Source organism: Neovison vison, chromosome 8 (genome assembly GCF_020171115.1).
Source record: "Neovison vison isolate M4711 chromosome 8, ASM_NN_V1, whole genome shotgun sequence".
Classification (NCBI taxonomy): Eukaryota; Metazoa; Chordata; class Mammalia; order Carnivora; family Mustelidae; genus Neogale; species Neogale vison.
Window position 1 is genome coordinate 34,964,181 of NC_058098.1, and position 19,341 is coordinate 34,983,521.

The 19,341-nt window shown below is 42.6% G+C and overlaps 1 protein-coding gene across 4 annotated transcripts in view; it reads left to right on the forward strand.

Moving 5' to 3' along the window:
* PLCB4 (phospholipase C beta 4) overlaps positions 1–19,341 on the forward strand; it is a 253,875-nt gene that overhangs the window by 221,434 nt on the left and 13,100 nt on the right. For all 4 annotated transcript variants that reach the window (XM_044263437.1, XM_044263439.1, XM_044263438.1 and 1 more), the window contains 6 exons: positions 518–668; positions 3,449–3,498; positions 3,635–3,700; positions 14,170–14,285; positions 15,574–15,649; positions 17,318–17,493. In XM_044263437.1, the coding sequence (XP_044119372.1) occupies positions 518–668; positions 3,449–3,498; positions 3,635–3,700; positions 14,170–14,285; positions 15,574–15,649; positions 17,318–17,493 (635 nt within the window). The remainder of the gene's footprint in view (positions 1–517; positions 669–3,448; positions 3,499–3,634; positions 3,701–14,169; positions 14,286–15,573; positions 15,650–17,317; positions 17,494–19,341) is intronic.

Genomic DNA, 19,341 nt, shown 5'->3' on the forward strand with positions numbered 1-19,341 from the left:
AATTATATTTATCAATCCAACAAAATATTTTCAAGGGTCTGTAAAAGTGTAGCATATATAATAAATAAAATGGAAAACATTTACTAAATGAAATGGAAATCCATAAAGCTTTTAGTAATGTTTCAGATATAGGATGATTTTGTGATACACTAGAATACCAGCTAACCCAAGTCAGTAAATTGGTGAAATTGACATGTATGTGTCTTTGTTGCTTACCAGTTCTGCATCCAACCTCCCCCATTGTTGTGCACACTTGCCTTGTTTGTGCCTTTGTTTTTAAAGCTCCCTTTACCATACCCTGCTTGTAAAAGAGTGGCATCTTTTTTCCTTGGCTTCATCCTTTGCTTCAAGCCTGAGAAAACCATGGAATCTTTCTCCTGCCAGGCAGTGTTCCATTAAGAGAGTTGTAGGGGAGATGCTGAGTGATTCAAACTGGATTCAGTAAAGGAGAGAAAGGGCAAGACAGTTGAAAGCTAGGTGGCATTTGTGTAGGTTAACACAAACATTTCTGCTCCAGAGTGACATAGCAGATGTGCCCAGTGATACTTCTAAGAATGACAAGAAAGGAAAAGCCAACACTGCCAAAGCAAACGTGACCCCACAGAGCAGCTCTGAGCTCAGACCAACCACCACGGCGGCCCTGGGGTCTGGCGTGGAAGCGAAGAAAGGTAAAGGGGAGGGGTTAGGGCTCCTTATCTGTTCTGGCAATTTTAGACTCTTTTTGAATAACCTTCTATGAGGATATTTAGAATTGCTAATTTTGCCAGTTTTCATTGCCCTGTAAAACTCAAGAGTAGATGGGTGCCTGGGTGGCTCAGTGGGTTAAGCCGCTGCCTTTGGCTCAGGTCATGATCTCAGGGTCTTGGGATCGAGTCCCGCATCGGGCTCTCTGCTCAGTGGGGAGCCTGCTTCCCTTTCTCTCTCTGCCTGCCTCTCTGTCTACTTGTGATCTCTGTCTGTCAAATAAACAAATAAAATCTTAAAAAAAGAAAAAACTCAAGAGCAGCATGTTTTCTTGTAGATTGGACAAACTACTTAATTTCCCTGAGTGTTTAACAGGAAGTCAACCTTTGTCTCATCTACTAGATCCCCTTCAATTTAGGGCTCTGGGTACCATATCCATAGTTTTAGAAAGGTTTTAGACTCCCTAATGAAAAGAACTTCCATGTAGTGCACTTTGCTAAGTCATCCCCACACTCTCCTGGATACCCCTACGGTCACTCATCTGGACAGGCAGTGGGCTCATGAACCAACAGAATCATCATTGTTCATATATTTCTAGATTCCCTTCTTGACGGGTTGCTCCCATGAGTAGATATATAACATCCATTACTATTTGTAAAATTATCATATGGACATTTGAAGGCCAATTCCATATAGTTTCCTGTGGATGAAACAAAATATCCTAAGAGGTGACACCGCAAGGAATGATTGGTCCCGTGTGCTAGCATTCAGCTAGTAGGTAGGGCCACAAGCATATTCCTCATTTAAAATTAGCTTCCATGCTGACTGACCAGGCATTGATTTTTAAGGAATTAAAACTAAACTCTGAGTTGGCCTCCAAAAGGTGGCTTGAGAGCAAACAAGTTCTTTTTGAGCTTTGTTGATAAGAACAAAAACTTGACGTAGTGAGACTTGAATTAACTACAATCTTTGGACCCCAAAGTTCTGTACTTAACCCTTCCCTTAACCAGGGAAACTTGTGGATCTACACTGGCCAGTGGAGCAGCCACTAGCAACGTGTGGCTCTATACATTTCAACGTTAAAATGAACATTTGAACTCTTTATTTGCACTATCCACAGTTCAGGTGCCCAGAGGCGCACATAGCTCGTGGCTCTCCATTGGACAGCCCCCACACAGAACCCTGCCAAGGTCACCAAAAGTTCTGTCAGACACACTTTGGTAGGCCCACAGAGGGAACTAAGCATGTACCAGCTCCTGTTCTGCATGCAGAGTGTGGGTGTTTCCTAGATACATCGTTTATAGGAACTAAAATTTTTACAAGTTATTTCTATCTTTCCCCAAAAAAATGTAAAACCAAGTTCATGTTTGCATAGGTTCCCGTTAATCAAGATTTACTTTAACCAAGACCAAAAGAGAAGTCTCATTGGACTGGTTTCAGTCTTAATATTTGTTAGCTCTCTGGAGGACCCAGCACGCACCCCAGTTCTCTGTTGATTTTACAGGCAAGATTCACATTTCTGCCCTATAGCGCCCCCTTGCTCTTGCGGTAAAGCAGGGAGTTGCTTGTGACATCAGACTTAGGAGATGAAGAAGAGCCCCAGGTTCTCTGGACGCCCCTATCATAGATGTATAGATCCCAGGGCAGATTTCTCTTAGCCCTAACTCCCTTTCCCGCCTTCCTACCCACACACTGGCTGTGCACCTCCTCTTAAAATGAACAAAACTAAAAAACAAGAGCCTGGGGCTCAAGGCCTCTCTTTCTTGAATATCTCATCCCTCACTTTTTGGAGTCTAATGGAATTCAATTAGAGTACAAAACACACACTCCTCTTAATTTGTAAGATGAAAATTCTGCAGTCCAACAGAAAATGTTTGGGGATTCTCCAACAACTCCAGTTGCCATGACAACACCTGGCCTAGCATCCCTCCAGTGCAGGATAATGGAGTATGGGACTCCGGGTCCTCATGTCAACATCCTGTTATACCACAGTTTGATTCCAGGATTTCCTGTGTGTTGAAGGCATGGCAGTACTCAATAGCCTATTGCCTAAAAATTACATTTGATCAAAACAGCTGAGGAAAAAAAAAAAAAGTTTTGTTCTTTGATGACGATGAAGAGGGAGGTAGTTGACTGGGATGATAGACCCTGAAATACAAAGAGTAAAGGAACACTCACAGATGCTGCAGTGCCTGATCTGATATCCTTTGTGGGCTTAGCACCCCCTCCCTCCAGCTGTTCTGTGTATTGGCTGATTGCAAATCACAGCTGCCACTTTCTCAGAGGATTGCCCTCAGACTGTGGGAGTTCCCTTGCCTGGAAATGCCTGGAAGGTTTTGTAGAGTCTCTGAAGCCACTGGCTGGCTGTTCTGGGGTGATGAAAGCCCAGTCTCGTGCCTCAAGGTTCGGCATTTATGCTCAAGAGCCCCCAGCAGGATCAGGCCGGAAGTGCCCCCTGCCTACTTCCTCTGCCCTATTCTGCTTCTCTCGCTTCTGGGGTTTCTCCTGAGAGCCCTCCCGCAGTAAGTCACATGCACACAGAACTCCAGCTCAGGCTCTGCTTGTAAGGAACCTGACCAAAACAGTAAGCCTGCCAGTGAAGTGTCTAGTTAATTGCTTTGTAGTAAGAAATGAAGATGTTTATATCCATAACTTTACATGTAAAGCTGCTTCAAAATCTTTAGATGAGATTTCAAAATGGTGAATTTTGTGTTATCTGTTATTCTAATTTTTAATACACACAGTGATTTAATTTTTTTTTAAGGTATCGAACTTATCCCTCAAGTGAGGATAGAAGATTTGAAGCAGATGAAGGTAAAATGGCTCATTCATTTTGCAAGCACTCTTGTGTGACACATATTGGTGACACTGATATACTTTTTTTTCTCACCAGATGTATTCATCGTGGTTGCAAAACACTGATTTGGTACTCTCTTTGTTTCCTCCACAGGCTTACCTGAAGCACTTAAAGAAACAACAGAAGGAGCTAAATTCTTTAAAGAAGAAACACGCAAAGGTAGGGTGTGTTGAATGTGTGTACCTAAGTATGTGTGTACGATTTTTCTTGCTTGTTTGTTTTCTACTCTTTGCTGTCTGATGAAAACCTCAAGTCGTTATTCTGTGGAGTGGACCAGTGGACTTTTCACAGGCAAAACCATGGCTTAGAAACTGACCCCTGCCAATTGGACGGTAGTACCTTCATTTTCACTGATTGGCAAATGAAATTTAAAGACAGACTGCTTTTGGGATTGGCCATCACTGATTTGTAATCTGCATTTCTAACAGTTCTTTCAAAAGCATAACAAATCTTCGCCGATTTCAAAATCATTTAGTAGTTGGACTTTATCTAAAATAGTGGGCCATCATCAGACTCTGGAAGACCAGCTCACAGTCTCAATTAGCCTAGAGGCACCCAGAGCTCCTGGCTTGCAAGTCGGTTGCCACACAGTGCACAGAGGGGGGGTACTAGCGGGCTCTGAACCTCTCACCCACGGCTCCAGGAGAAGGGGACACATCTCACTTCCCCCATTATGTAAACTCTGCTCAGTGGCCTACTTCTGAAATAGATTGTTTTTCCTTTTTGCCCATAAAAAGAGGGTTTTTTTGACAGTGATTGTGAGAAATTCTGAGAGTTGGTGGCAAGTTCAAGAGAACAGCAGCAGCTGGCCTCAGGAGTTCTCGTGTGGGTTGGAAACTTCACCACACTCAGGCATCATCTTGCTCCCCGTCAATCCTCACAGGGAAAGGAGGAGAACATAAATCCTCTTTCCTTCCCAACATGGATCACAACAACCCCCTGGGGCTGGAAGGGTAACGTGTGGGTTCATCGTGTAGGGCAACGGGAGCAAGAGAAACTCAATTTCTTAAAGGACTTCAGAGTTCTTTTTAAACTGATTTTGCATTCCACTTCTTTGTACTCTGACTCAGTCCTCAAACTAAGGCATGTCCTACAGAGCCAGACTTGAGTGACGTTCTCTCTGAATCACTCCAAATATCAGACTGTGGGGCTCCTGGACTCCATTTTAAGTCTGTGCTCCTTGGAGAAATTCATCCTAATCGAGGCCTCATAATATCCCCTGTGTTACTGAACTGGTAGCTCAGTGGGTTTGCTCTGCACATTCTCTGCTCCTAAATGTCATGAATAAGCCCATTTAATAGAATTCCTTTTTATTGCCCATAGGGGACTCTTGCCATAGATTTTTAGAAGTGTGGGACTATTGGAGACAGAGCTGCTTAAAGCAGTGCTTTCGATTTTGTTGGCCATTGGCAACAACCTAGAATATGGAAAGGCAACAGGAAAGAGGGAGAAAAGGCAACTTACCTGACTTTGGTGATGGGGATGGACTTGGTACCCTCATCATAAGACAGTGTCCCCCAGATCTTCCTTCCATTCAATTTGGATCTCTGTCACTGAGGCAGGCATATCCGTGGCCTGTGGGCTTCAGGGAAACTTACAACTTTTGACCTCAGCCTCGTTAAATATTTCCTTGAGGCACGACCAGGAAACGTATACTGTGACCAACGATAAAAATGAGGAGGATAGTGGCTGGAATTTTTGCATGCTCAGTGCTTTCCAGATGCTGTGCTCATCGCTTTATATATATTGTTTCATTTAATACTCTCCACCCTAGAAGACAAATGCTACTTAAGTCTCCATTTTGCATGTGTAATTAAGAAATCAGTGATTAGGGAGGTTAAGCAGTTGAGCTACTCACTCCACATCGGAAAGCTGCAGAGCCAAAATTTTAACCAAAACCATCTGAGTCTAGCACCCATACATTTACTGCATTATTCTGTGAAGGACATCATATGCTTTGTTAAGTAGACAAGTTCCCCTTGTTGCATCAAATGCAGGGGTAGCCCATGGGATGTTAGGAACATCCCCATCTAGCCTGGAATGTGTCCGTACACTCATTATCTGTACAGCTGCTAAGAAATGGTCCTCGATTCTTGAGAACATGACCTACGTACCATAGAGCAAAGTTATCTGTTGATTTCCTCATCTGGACCTTTGAGTCCAAGCTCACTCAGGTCAACAGACAGGACCATCTGCTTTATCAGAAAAGTGGCAAACAAAGATGGTGTTGACATCAGCTTGGGCCACTGTAACAAACTGGCATGGACCAGGTGGCTTAAACAACAGATATTTATTTCTTGGAGTCTGGAGGCTGGACGTCCCAAGGTCAAGGTGCTGCAGGTTCCATGCCACCTGAGAGCCCCCTTCCTGAGGCTCTTCAAAGAGCCTCCTTGCTATGTCCTCACATGGTGGAAAGAACTATCATTTCTCTCATGTCTCTTCTTCTAAGGGGACTGATTCCATCTCTGAGGACTCTACCCTCATGACCCAGTCACCCCCCAAAGACCCCACCTCCAAATTCCATCACATTGGGAATGAGGGCTTCGACATAGGAATTCAGAGGGGGAATAGAAACGTTCAGTCCATTAATAGGTGAAAAATTATTATTCTGTGATACGTTTGAGCTGGCCTTGGTAGATCTCCCCCCCCGCCGCCCCCAGACACCACTGTACTTCATCCAGCCAATCCCATTTCTTCATGCTTGTTGGCAGGGACATCTTCATGTTGCTTAATAACCAGTAGATCCCAGATGGCTGAGGGAATCCATGTTGCTTTCCTTTGTAGAAAACAAACAAGCTTCTTGGAGTCCCATATTATAGAGTAGAATCGATACCTAAAAGGAGATTTTAAATTTCCCTAAATCCAACTATCTGCATTTGTGTGGACTTACAGAACGGCTTTAGTGTGCATTTTTGGAGGAAGTGTTCAAAATGCCTTAGGTCAAACAACTGAGAAAATTGCCCTGATAAGATATGCCATGCTTGCCTGTTGCTTTCCAGAGAGCTTTCCAGGAGTATTTCTGAGCAGGGCAATGTATTTCACAGCTTCTTTTTCAGACTTTCATGCACTTCAGAAGTTCCCATTACAACTGTGTGATTATGAGCTTCTCCCACATTAAATACACAGGGGACCTGCTTTGTTCAGATAGCTCTGGCAGTATAATTTATGAATTCTGAATTCTGTGATGTTTTTGTAAGGTTTTTTCCTCTCTTTTTTTTTAAATTCAATTAGCATCTAGCATATTATTAGTTTCAGAGGTCAGTGATTCACCAGTTGCATACAATACCCAGTGCTCATTACGTCATGCGTCCTCCTTAATGCCTGTTGGTCAGTTACCCCATCCTCCCACTGACCTCCCCTCCAGCAGTGCTCAGTTCGTTTCCTGTAGTTAAGAGTCTCGTGATTTGTCTCCCTTTGTTTCTGCCTTATTTTTTCCCCTATCTTCCTCTATGATCCTGTTTTCTTTCTTAAATTCCACATGGGTGAAATCATATGACACTTGTCTTTCTCTAATTGATTTATTTTGCTTAGCATAATACACTCTAGTTCTACCTACTTTGTTGCAAATGTAAGATTTCATGTTTTGATGGCTGAGTAATATTCCATTTTATACACACATACACACACACACACAGAGTCCACATCTTCTTTATCCATTCATTTCTCAATGAACATCTGGGCTCTTTTTATAGCTTAGCTGTTGTGGATGTTGCCTCTGTAAACACTGGGGTACAGGTGCCCCTTTGGATCACTATGTTTGTATTCTTTGGGTAAATACCTAGTAGTGTAATTGCTGTGTCATAGGGTAGCTCTGTAGTGTTTCTATAATAAGACTACTAATAAGGCTAACATTTATTTAGTGTCAGTTTTGTGTTACACATTTTGGAGGGGTTACAGAGGAAGAGAGAGGAGAGAATCTTAAGTAGGCTCCATACCCAGTGCAGAGCCCAACTAGGGGCTCTGTCCCACGGCCTTGAGATCATAACCTGAGCTGAAATCAAGAGTTAGACACTTGGGTGCCTGGGTGGCTCAGTGGGTTAAGCCGCTGCCTTCAGCTCAGGTCATGATCTCAGGATCCTGGGATCAAGTCCCGCATCGGGCTCTCTGCTCAGCAGGGAGCCTGCTTCCTCCTCTCTCTCTCTCTCTCTGCCTGCCTCTCTGGCTACTTGTGATCTCTCTCTGTCAAATAAATAAATAAAATCTTTAAAAAAAAAAAATAGTTAGACACTTAACTGACTGAGCCACCCAGGCACCCTTGTGTTACACATTTTATGCACATTTGCAACTCTTCACACTATCCCTGAAGCCTAAGTAACACTGTCCACATTCTTAAAAACAAATAAAATGAAATTCAAAGAGGTGAGTCCCTTATCTCCAGCCATATAACTAGTTAATGCTGATTATGGGCCTCATTTGCGTACATCTAACCCACACCTTTTACAACTCACCACATTATCACCATTTCTTAAAAATGCATTTCATCTATTTTAACTAAGGGTTTCACGAATAATTTCAAATAATTTGAAATTGAGCTTCCTGTATATAAACTTTCTATAATTTTTCAGTCTACAGTATCTCCCTAATGCTTGTCATGGTCTCATCTGAACTGTCTTCTAAGATGAAGGATTTACAGGAACGTTGGAGCCACAAAATCACATTACGAAGTAGGGGGGGATGGAGAGAGTGGATACAGAGAGAGCATGAATTGTGGCCATTTTTATAAACATTCTACTAATCATTTGTAAGGTGAGATGATTTATGCTTAAAAGAACACAGTTTGACTAAACCACCTAGCTTTTAAATGGTGGACTTAGGATGTCAATCAAAATTCTGACTCCAGAACACAAGATTTTTTTTTTTTTTTGGTATAGTAGACATATGATGTTCAGTTAGTTCCAGGTGTGCAGTGTAGGGATCTGACAAGTTTGTGCACTGTGCTGTGCTCACCACAAGTGTGGCTGCATCTGTCACTATATGATGCTGTTACAATAGCATTGACTATATTCCTTATATTGTACTTCTTATTCATGTGACCTATTCATTCCATAACTGGAAGCCTATATTTCCCACTCTCCTTTGCCCATTTTGCCCATCTCCCAACTCCCTTCTCCTCTGGCAGCCATAAGTGTGTATTCATAGGTCGGATTCTGCTTTTTGTCTGTTTCTTCATTTAATTTTGTTTTGGTTTTTTTTTTAGTGAAATCATTTGGTACTTGTCTTTCTCTGAGTTACTTCATTTACCATAATACCCTCTATAGCCGTCCATGTTGTTGCAAATGGCATGATCTCATCCTTTTATGGCTGCATAATATTCCATTTTAGATGTATATGTGAGTGTGTGTACACACACAACACAGTTTCTTTATCCATGTGTGGATAAAGATTAAAAAAAATCCATGGATTTCTTTATCCATCAGTGGACACATGCATTGCTTCTACAACCTGGCTATTGTAATTCCATAGGTCCATATATCTTTTGGAGTTAATGTTTTCACACACCCAGTAGTGAAATTCACACTCCTAACCACTCTACTGCGTTATCTCTGAGTACTCCCACATTGATTTTTTTTCTTACATCTTCTTGATGGCCTTAGTAAAAGGTTTTTAAAACCAGTCATGATCCTCTTGGGGCACAAATATCTTGGCCTCCTTTGGGACTGTTTTTTCAGCATATGATCCTTGGACCAAGAAGTGGAAACTTTGTAAAAACTGCATATTCTTGCATCTGAGACTTAGTTATAATCTCCAAAAAGAGATCTAGGAGATAAATTTCAGCACCTCTCCTGCACACATTACATTTTGAGAATTGTTTCTTTAGGAATATAACTTCGTACTCTATTATGTCCCTTGACCCCTTAGTGGAAGTCCCCCTAATTTCCTGCAAGCTGAGGATGAGGCCTCCTTGCAAAAACAGATTTTGACCTATTGTCAAGCACTAATGAGAATAAATACTTCCAGCCTTTCTGTGAAACAACACATTAAAACCCCCTTTTAACAATTTTGGAGCCCCCTAACATGGGGCTAAGATTTGCCACCCTAAGGCCTTGGGTTATAAAGGAACCTCCTGAGGAGGGAACCTGGCCCAGGCTGTATGCTTCCAAGCACAGCGTCCATGTATCAACCTTGGCAGCTGGCAACTAAGAGCGGAGACTCCTGCCTAGTCCATATTGGGACTGTAGGGCACTCTCAGCTCTCAGATGTCAGCCTAGCTAAGTAATGCCACTTCTTAGCACTAAAGGGAATCCAAGAGCTAAATCCCAGTGGCTTAAGACACAAATGTCATATGCAAAACAAATCTTCTTCTCCAGCTTGAAGGTTACCTACAGGATGGAGGAGGACTTGTGGTTATGAGGATCTGCCTTCTGCAAGAGGGACACAGAAGTAGGTGTGTGAGCTGCTTTTAGGGCACCAAGCAGAAAAGTTAGGGACAATGGCCATGTGAGCCCCAAATGAGATTAGGATGCTAGTTAACATGCCTCGGGCAGTTGGCAATGGTCATTGGCCATTGCTTTTGACCCTGTGAGTGCATCTGGCAATCAGACTTCTCTGTGTTTCTCACTTTCTAGAACCAGCTCTCTAATTTGAAATGGAAACTAGGGGGAATGGTTTTCAAGTGTCCATTAGATGAGAGATAGCAAAAGCAGAACTAAATAACAGTAATCTCCCCTAATAATGCATGAGTCACTAGAGTCCAGAACTGGGGCTTCTTTCAGTAAGAAATGGGCATACTGTTCTACCGTCTGATGTGGTCCGATCCTTAGAGCAAAGTTTGGTAAGTATCCCCAGCAACATGTTAGAAGAATAATTACAACTTAAATGCCTATAGAGAGTAAGCAAGTAAATGAAGTTGGTCAGACAGAGGAAAAGAGCATTCATTCCCACCCAAAAGGCAAATTAGACTTAGCTCCCCACCATCGGTGCCTTGAGAGTCCATGGGCCAGCTTCATCTTGAAAGGGGACTCCTAAAATATGAAATCTTTTTTTTTTTAAGATTTTATTTATTTATTTGACAGGCAGAGACCACAGTAGGCAGAGAGGCAGGCAGAGAGAGAGGAGGAGGAAGCAGGCTCCCTGCCGAGTAGAGAGCCCGATGCAGGGCTCGATCCCAGGACCCTGTGATCATGACCTGAGCCAAAGGCAGAGGCTTTAACCCACTGAGCCACCCGGGCGCCCCTAAAATATGAAATCTTATATGAACTTCTAGATCTTTAAATATTAGTCCTAATTCGGTCTTCTCTCAAAACATCATATAGAGCGGGGAGAAATCTCACATTTGTCGGCAGAATGCATCTCTGGGGCCACCGGTTTGCAGGATCACCAGCGGATGAGTCAAATGAAATGCCTGAGAAACCAACTAACATGTGGCATTCAGTAAATCTACTCATGGAGAATTTGTTTTGCTATGCAAGCAATTCAGCTGATAACATCAAGACTGCTCTTAAACTTGTCAATTGTAATTAGCGGTCAGACCGCAGTGCCAGACCCACAACTCTGTTATGAAGAGACACAGTAACCACCCACAGAAGCAGCTTACCGGTGACCTCAGAATTTCATGCTGAGCAAACATGACTTAATCCAGTTTTTCAGCAATATTTGTGGTACAGTCATTCATGCCCACTGCCCCATCAGTCACAAGAATGAATTGCAGCAGAAGTCTGTCCCACAAGAAGATGAATTTACTCTTTAACTCTAATAAGAAACCTGTAAATCCTGCTAAAAGCTGTATAGGTATTTGCCCCAAAAATATCCCAACTAAGATTGACTTTCCAGTCAACATATCTAATTTTGGTACTCTTCACCTGAATGAATGAAAAAAAAAATTATGCCCTTTCAATGGTGTCTCATGATTTAATTAAGGACCAAGGAATAAAACCAATGATAGACTTTTTCTGAGTTAAAATGGACTGAGAGACCATTTCCTGGCTCTTCTCTTTTACACTTCAGGAAGCTGAGGCTTCACCACCATCACATAATTAGGAGCCCGTTCCTTTGTGAAAGGAAAAGCGGGATCTGGAAACAGAAACACAGAGATAATTTTTTAAGACCAACTTTGTTATTTGTATTAACAGTAATCATTCTGATTCAATGTGCTTCTAATTTTCCATACTTCTTTTTTAAAGATTGTATTCATTTGAGAGAGAAAGCACAAGCAGGGAGAGGGGCAAAGAGAGAAGGAAAAGCAGGCTCTTCGCTGAGCAGGGAGCCTGATGCGAGACTTTAAGATTTTATTTATTTATTTGACAGGCAGAGACCACAGTAGGCAGAGAGGCAGGCAGAGAGAGAGGAGGAGGAAGCAGGCTCCCTGCCGAGTAGAGAGCCTGATGCAGGGCTCCATCCCAGGACCCCAGGATCATGACCTGAGCCAGAGGCAAATGGTTAACCTACAGAGCCACCTAGGTGCCCCCTTATTTTCCATATTACTCCTGCATACATTCAGTAACTTTGCAACTCATAACCAACCCATGAATGAGGTGGGACAAAGGCTCTTGTTCAGTTTTCTAAGAAAGAAGGTGAGGGCTGGAAAGATTTATGTAAGTTGTACAAGGCCACTTGGCTAATTACTGACTGAACTAAGACCAGAATTACTGACTACTGTTTTCCCTTGCCTTTTTTGTTTTCCATTTGAACAACAAATATATATATATATTTTAAATTTATTTGACACAGAGAGAGAGAGACATCACAAGTAAGCAGAGAGGCAGGCAGAGGGGGAGGGGGAAGCAGGCTCCCTGCTGAGCAGAGAGCCCGATGTGGGGCTGGATCCCAGGACTCTGAGATCAGGACCTGAGCCGAAGGCAGAGGCTTAACCCACTGAGCCACCCAGGCGCCCCATGAACAACAAATACTTAATGAGCACCTGCTATGAACCAAGTTTTTGCCATGTATTGCTGAACAAAGACTTGCGTTGCCTTCGCAGAGCCTGTCTTACCTACCGGAATCCATCATGAATGCCTTTTGTCACAAACAGCCTCATTGTCATCTCTAATTGGGTTAATAAGATTCACCAGAATATTTCCTTAAGAAATAGTCTGTGAGTGTACTTCCAAGACCCAAAATCCACTCCTTTTCTTGTGCTGCACTAGGCTATTTAAAGAACGGTCCTCTCCACCCTCCCTTTGGTACTTGCAAGAAACAGGAAAGCAGAAAGATTATTCTAATCTGTTTAAATCTGCACTAGCACAGAGTTCCTTATTTATTTGCCCAGGAAAATTAACACATGTGCTGGGCAGGCATGATGCCTTTAAATCTTAAAAGGAAGACTATTAGTAAGGCATTTTAGTAGGCTCCTTGTTGTCCACAGCAATGCAAGAGTAGTTAAATCCATTCAAGTAAGGAGACCTTAACATGTTGATTTCCTGAGGGGGCTGATTCAGTGGGGAGGGAACGTTGATTGATTTAATCACTCTACTTGTTCTCCTTTATCCCAAGTCACTCTCTGTATATTATCATAGATATTGAATAATATGAACATGTTACTATATTTTGAATAAGGCATAACAGGCATTTGAAATATTACTATATTTACTTTCAGTTCTAACAACCTTGTGACCTTGATATCTCTATCCCAGTTATAAAGATGAACAGACCAAGAGGCTAGATGAGTTGCCCTAGGACTTAAGCCTGAAGAACCCATGTCCTTAACCCAGTCTACCACACTGCAAAAGCCCTGGCTGAAACGTGTTTATAACACAAAGCACACACATATTGGCAACGGGGCTAAGATTTATGAGATGTTCCAACCACAAATTAAGGAAGATACAGTTCCATACAATTCCCTGATCTCAAATCCACAGCAACCTTGGACCACTCTCTTGTCCCCGTTGTCAGTTCCTGTCCTGAGGATCTCCCCCACCCAGCACCTGTCTTCGCCAAGTCTTCCCACAAAGGCATGATGGGGATTTGAAGTCAGCTGACAGTGACAACCCTACTGGCAATTCTTACTGTTGGGTGGCTCAGTGGGTTGAAGCCTCTGCCTTCGGCTCGGGTCATGGTCTCAGGGTCCTGGGATGGAGCCCCGCGTCGGGCTCTCTGCTCAGCAGGGAGCCTGCTTCCTCCTCTCTCTTTCTGCCTGCCTCTCTGCCTGCTTGTGGTTTCTGTCTGTCACATAAATAATAAAATACAATCTTTAAAAAAAAAAAAAAGATCTCCCAAAAATATGTTGCGTATTTAGAAGCCATATCACATGTGAATAGTTACACTTAGCATGTGGAATAGAGAAGGTATGGTAGCTGAACTTGGGTATTTGAGAACCAAGGCATGGAAGGCGCTGTAGACTAATTAGTGGTCTCCAATAGAACAAAGACTAGTGGGTAGAAGTTCTGTGGAGAACATGTATGTGTAGAAGAGAGGACTTTGGGATGATTGGACCTGCCCAGTAGTGGGCAGGGATACCTTTTGGGCATGTTCTGTGGGCATGTTCTTCAGGCTGAGGATATATACTCCTTTGTTGGGCGTATAGAAACTCTAGTGTTGGGTGGGAGATTGGAAATCCTTCCACTTCTCAGAACTGGTTTCACCTCAAACTGATGTTCTGGGAAAGCTATTGAAAATCGTGCCAGCCCAACACAGGTAAATTCTGTCAGACCCTGCCAGAGTCCACCTTGTGACGGCAGATTCTTCTCCTTCAGGAGCACAGCACAATGCAGAAGTTGCACTGCACACAAGTTGACAAGATCGTGGCACAGTACGACAAAGAGAAGTCGACGCATGAGAAAATCCTAGAGAAAGCAATGAAGAAAAAAGGGTAATGGCTCTTTACCTTCTGGATGCTTTTTGCCTTTTTATATTTTTGTCTTTCCCTATAGTTCAGTTAACTGTTTGGGTCAAAGAAGAACATAGTCTTGACTGTGTTTTCATCCCATTAAAAATTTTTCCTGGAAAATAAGAGACTTGTCCAACTGAGGGCAGGGATTGAAGTAGAAAAGAGGAGCTTTATTCCAGTTGGACTGCCGTTCATTGATGACACCGTAAATATGTCTCTCGTGTGTTTTCCACTCAGGTATCTTTAAGGCGAATGGGGGCAGAAGGAAGGGCAAGCTAAAGTTGAGAAATTTTGAAATTACAGAAATCCTTTTGCATAGCCAGAAAAGAAGTTTGATGCCCTCCTGAGGGGAAAAAAATGCAGTCTTGATTTTTAATATTACAAGAATCTTCAGCAGATGCCAATAGACAAGACTGTTAAACTCTCTTACTGCATTTACTATGAAACAGTTTTTTGTCTAGAATTAAGCCAGGGGGATCTTTCTGTGATGGCACAAGCTCAATGAATAACAGACTCGAGGGAGAGCATCCTCCATGCCTGCCCTTGAGAAGTAATAGATTTGATCAGAGTCCTAGCATTTTTAGAATAATGCTTCTCTCAGAGACATTCTCCATAATATAATGAGGCATTCGGACTTAGGCCATAATACATCAGAGCGTTTATGCTGAAGGCAGAAGCTTGGGACCTGTTCTGATTTCAGCTACACTACAGATTTTCCAAAAGGGAAAAATTATCACTGAAATAAGCAGTAATGGTTGTTGGGAAATTGCCTCGTATGTATTTCCTAGTCACAATGGAATAAAAAGCAAAAATTGCCCTAGGATGCCAAGAAATGCTATTTTCTGCCTTGCTGGCATGTGTAAAAGACAAAAATCTGGCCTTATAACCAGAAAGAATTCAAAAATTCAAAAAATCCAGGCTGAGGACTTATTTTCTAGTTATTATCTCCAATAATGTTTTATTGAATAAATGAAAAATTAGCCTTGAGAAAAGCAGGAACCAAAATGGAAACTCTGACCACAGACCCTTAACAATGAAATCATTGTTAGATGGGAAGTGTCTCTTTGTGTAGTGGTTGAATTGAGTAATCATGATATAGAGGTTTTGTAAGGTGTACATCTATTACTAGAAATACTGATGTTGCCCAATGAGCCATGGCATCTCATGTTTGATGAACAAATTGTCTTCATTAGAAAGCTTTGGAGCAAGGCCCCATGGGAATGGGAAGAAATCTAACATCTGGCACACATTTATGATTTTCCATTTTCAGGGGAAGTAATTGTCTCGAAATGAAAAAAGAAACTGAAATTAAAATTCAGACACTGACATCAGATCACAAATCTAAGGTAAGAAAATGCCTATTTTTACAGCAGGAACTTGCAGAAGATACTTTGTAATTTTTTAGAAACCCTACCTAACCTAAATCAGAAATAACAGTAACCTGGGGCTGCTCTGAGAAGTCAAGGGGTCTCTGCGTTCACATTCATTCCAGACTCACTGGCTTTGAAAAGGTCCATTCATGGAACATCGTTTCCTTTATCTATAGAGATAGGCATACCATCTGTCTACGCTGTCTGCCTCCTGCCTCCGGGGCATCAAGTGAAACAGGACAAATACTATATAAAATACAGAACATGCTTCTCTGGAGAAATAACATTAAACATGGGAAGAAAAGCCCCCAACCTGGGGATTGAGTAACTCTTTGATTCTTATCCTATTCTAACTTTGCTGTGGAAGTTTAGGATGGGGAAAACAAATAAGAGCTGACATTATAGGAGATGAGTTCAATTACTCATATTTCCCCAAAAGCACAAGAAAATAAGAACTTGGGAGACTAACTAGCTTGAAGACCTTTGAGGAACTGAGCACAGTTCCAGTCAAGGACACAAATAATTCTTCTAGCAATAATAGTTACAGAAGGGGAGAGGGTACTCTTAAAACTTCCAACTCTAGCTTTTGGTCAAACCAGCCAGCCTCTCTGTGTCTCCACACAGCTCTATCATCTTGCCAGTAGCCCTCCTGCTCACATGGGCAAGTAATGTGGTTTTAACGGAGGTTCTCCTCATGCTATGTATTTTGTGTCCCTTGTGTGAGGTTACAGAGGCAGGAAGCTCTGTGTCTCTGAGACACACATGCTGTGACTTCTAGAAGCTTTGCCCAGATAGGAAAGGAGGAAAGTAGAAACCTTGGCCATGATATCAGCTAGCTTTTGCTTCACAGTACACCGGTTCAAACTTCAGTGACTTCAGACACCTACCAGTTATTACCCTACAACTCAGAATTTAGGCCATACTCTGTTGAGTAGTTCTAGGTATTTGATTAGGTTCACTCATGTGTCTGCAATTAACTGGGATGGATGGCTGTACTCAGATACCCTGGTCATTAGCTGGTGGCTGGTTGCTTTTTCCTATATGATCTCTCATCCTCCAGCAGGCTAGCCTAGGCTCTGTCCCAAGGCCACTGTCTTGTGGATGAAGCAAGTCCCAAGGGCAGCCAGATTCAAGGAGGCGGGGAAATGGACACTAGCTCTTGACAAGGAAAGGTACAAAACCACATTGCAAAGAGCACGGATATGGGGAGGGGGAGACTTTCTACCCCAACGTCTGGTAGGGTTGACACAATGAGTCATAATCCAGCCATAAGAGAACATAGGGTTTTTCCATTCAGACCTGTGGCCTTGTGGATGTGAAGCGGGAAGAGCACGAGGAAATGAGAAGCTGAAAGAATCCATAAAGGAGGCCAGAGTCCCGACAAAAGGGAACATGGACAAGTTAGGCAATGAAATCACAGGTCATGACTGAATATTAGAACCAAAGTGATGGATTATTTTAAGAAGCTATGACTTCCTGATTCCCATGGATTAGTCCATATTTTTTTTCAGGTTGGAGTGTCTCCTGATTCACCAGCTAAATTGGTGGGTGGGATTTGAAACACATGAAGGATCCTGTGTTTTCATTTTATACTTGATCTGTGAGAGTTCCAAGTGGCACCATCCCTTCTTTCCTTCAACACAGGTCAAAGAGATAGTGGCCCAGCACACAAAGGAGTGGTCAGAAATGATCAACACCCACAGTGCTGAGGAGCAAGAAATCCGGGACCTACACCTCAGCCAGCAGTGTGAGCTCCTGAGAAAACTACTGATCAATGCCCATGAGCAGCAAACCCAGCAGCTGAAAATGTCCCATGACAGGTAGGCAAGTGCGCCTTCTCCAGAGGGAACCGTTCATTTTGTAGTAGTCCTGAGCTGTTACAAGTATCATGTCATACAGCTGAGGCAAGCAACGTGAACTATAAGCAGTGGCCTCTGCCATCAAAGTGCTTACAAGTGTTAGCAAGGTCTTAACACACACATGAAAAATTCAGTTGAATTACAAATAGTATGGAGCAGCCCAAAGGAGCTCTGCTGACTCCAGAGCAGATGGAGGCTTCACAGCGTGTTAGGCCAAATGCTGGGCTCTGGAAAGTAACCTGGAGCCTCTTAGGAGAGAGGACACAGAAAGAGATGAACACCAACCAGTTAAGCTCCTTGATAAGTTCAGATCTGATCATTCAGTGGCTAAGTGTGGTGAGATCCTACTTTACATGATTAGGACTTCTAGGAATTTTAGGAAGATAGGCCTAATCAAGAAACAGTGAAGAAGTGCTGGTTTATGAATTGAAGAATCCTTTTTTAAATTCTGCAAATGATGAGCTAGATCCCCCACCCCCAGCAGAAGAGCGTCTATGTCAATTACATCCTTTGATCACTGCTTTGTTCCAGCTTGGCAGCTTTGCCCTTCATGCCTCCCATATGCCACTGTTAGGTCTATTGATACACACACAAGAGTAGAAAATAGAAGCATTACATGAACAAAGCAAACAAAAACATTTTTCAATGCTACCTGCAAAAAATCTGGGCACGTTCATGAATTCCCAGCCTGGGAAAAACAAGAATTTAGCTCTCAAAAGAAAAAGTTCACTAACTCTTGCATTGCTTCGGAAGTTATTTGAAGAAAGCATAACCTAATTACTAATTTCCTTAAAAAAATAAATGCACAGCCAGAACATTTTCCCAAGTAACAGGGGCATTTGGATGTTTTCTCAAGCACCCTGTGTGATATATGTCTTCCTTACAGTCACAGCTCTTGCTCTTGGTTAAAAAAAATCTTGCCCTCTTTAAGACTGGCTAGCCACAATGAGAAGTGCTTGTCGAATGAAATAATAAGGAAATGGTCGGTTGATAACACCAAATGAAGGAACAACTGGAGAGCCATTTGCTTGGGCCCAGGAGTTTCTGTGCGTTTTCTTGTCTCTGTGGGCCCAGTGTTGTCCATCTCTTTTGAGACAGTCCGGACACTACTTAGAACACCTGACTCCTCCTTGGTCATTTGTTTCCAGGTAGGATTTCAAAGAGACCCCTATAGGTTCCAGAAAAAATTTTTTGCTAAATACTAATTTCAGTGTTCCAAAATGTATACCTTTAATGTACACATAAATAATCTATGAGTCTTTCTCATATACACACCGACATCCTAGCACATGCAGAGATCAGGGGCCTTATGTAAGCTTCCTCCTCTCCCCAGCCCTCCGATATCCCATGCTTATCTGAAACTACTCAGTCCCCTTCCTTCCCATGAGCTGTCAGAGAACATGAAGGTCACTAGTGAGGTTCAGAACATCCTCTCTCTTCCAGGCCATCTGATCCCAAGAAATGTAGGGCAAAACTGGAAAATATGGTTTGTTTTTTTTTTAAGATTTTTATCTATTTATTTGATGGAGAGAGATCACAGGTAGGCAGAACGCAGGCAGAGAGAGAGGGGAGAAGCAGGCTCCCCGCTGAGCAGAGAGCCCGATGTGGGGCTCGATCCCAGGACCCTGAGATCATGACCCGAGCTGAAGGCAGAGGCTTAAACCACTGAGCCACCCAGGCGCCCCCGGAAAATATGTTTTTAATGGAAAAACGTAATGTCTCTTTATTTCCATTCATCACTGGCACTTCCTCAGTAGGTGACCCACTTCTACTTCTCATGTATTGGAGCTCTTTCCCTTTTTCCCACAG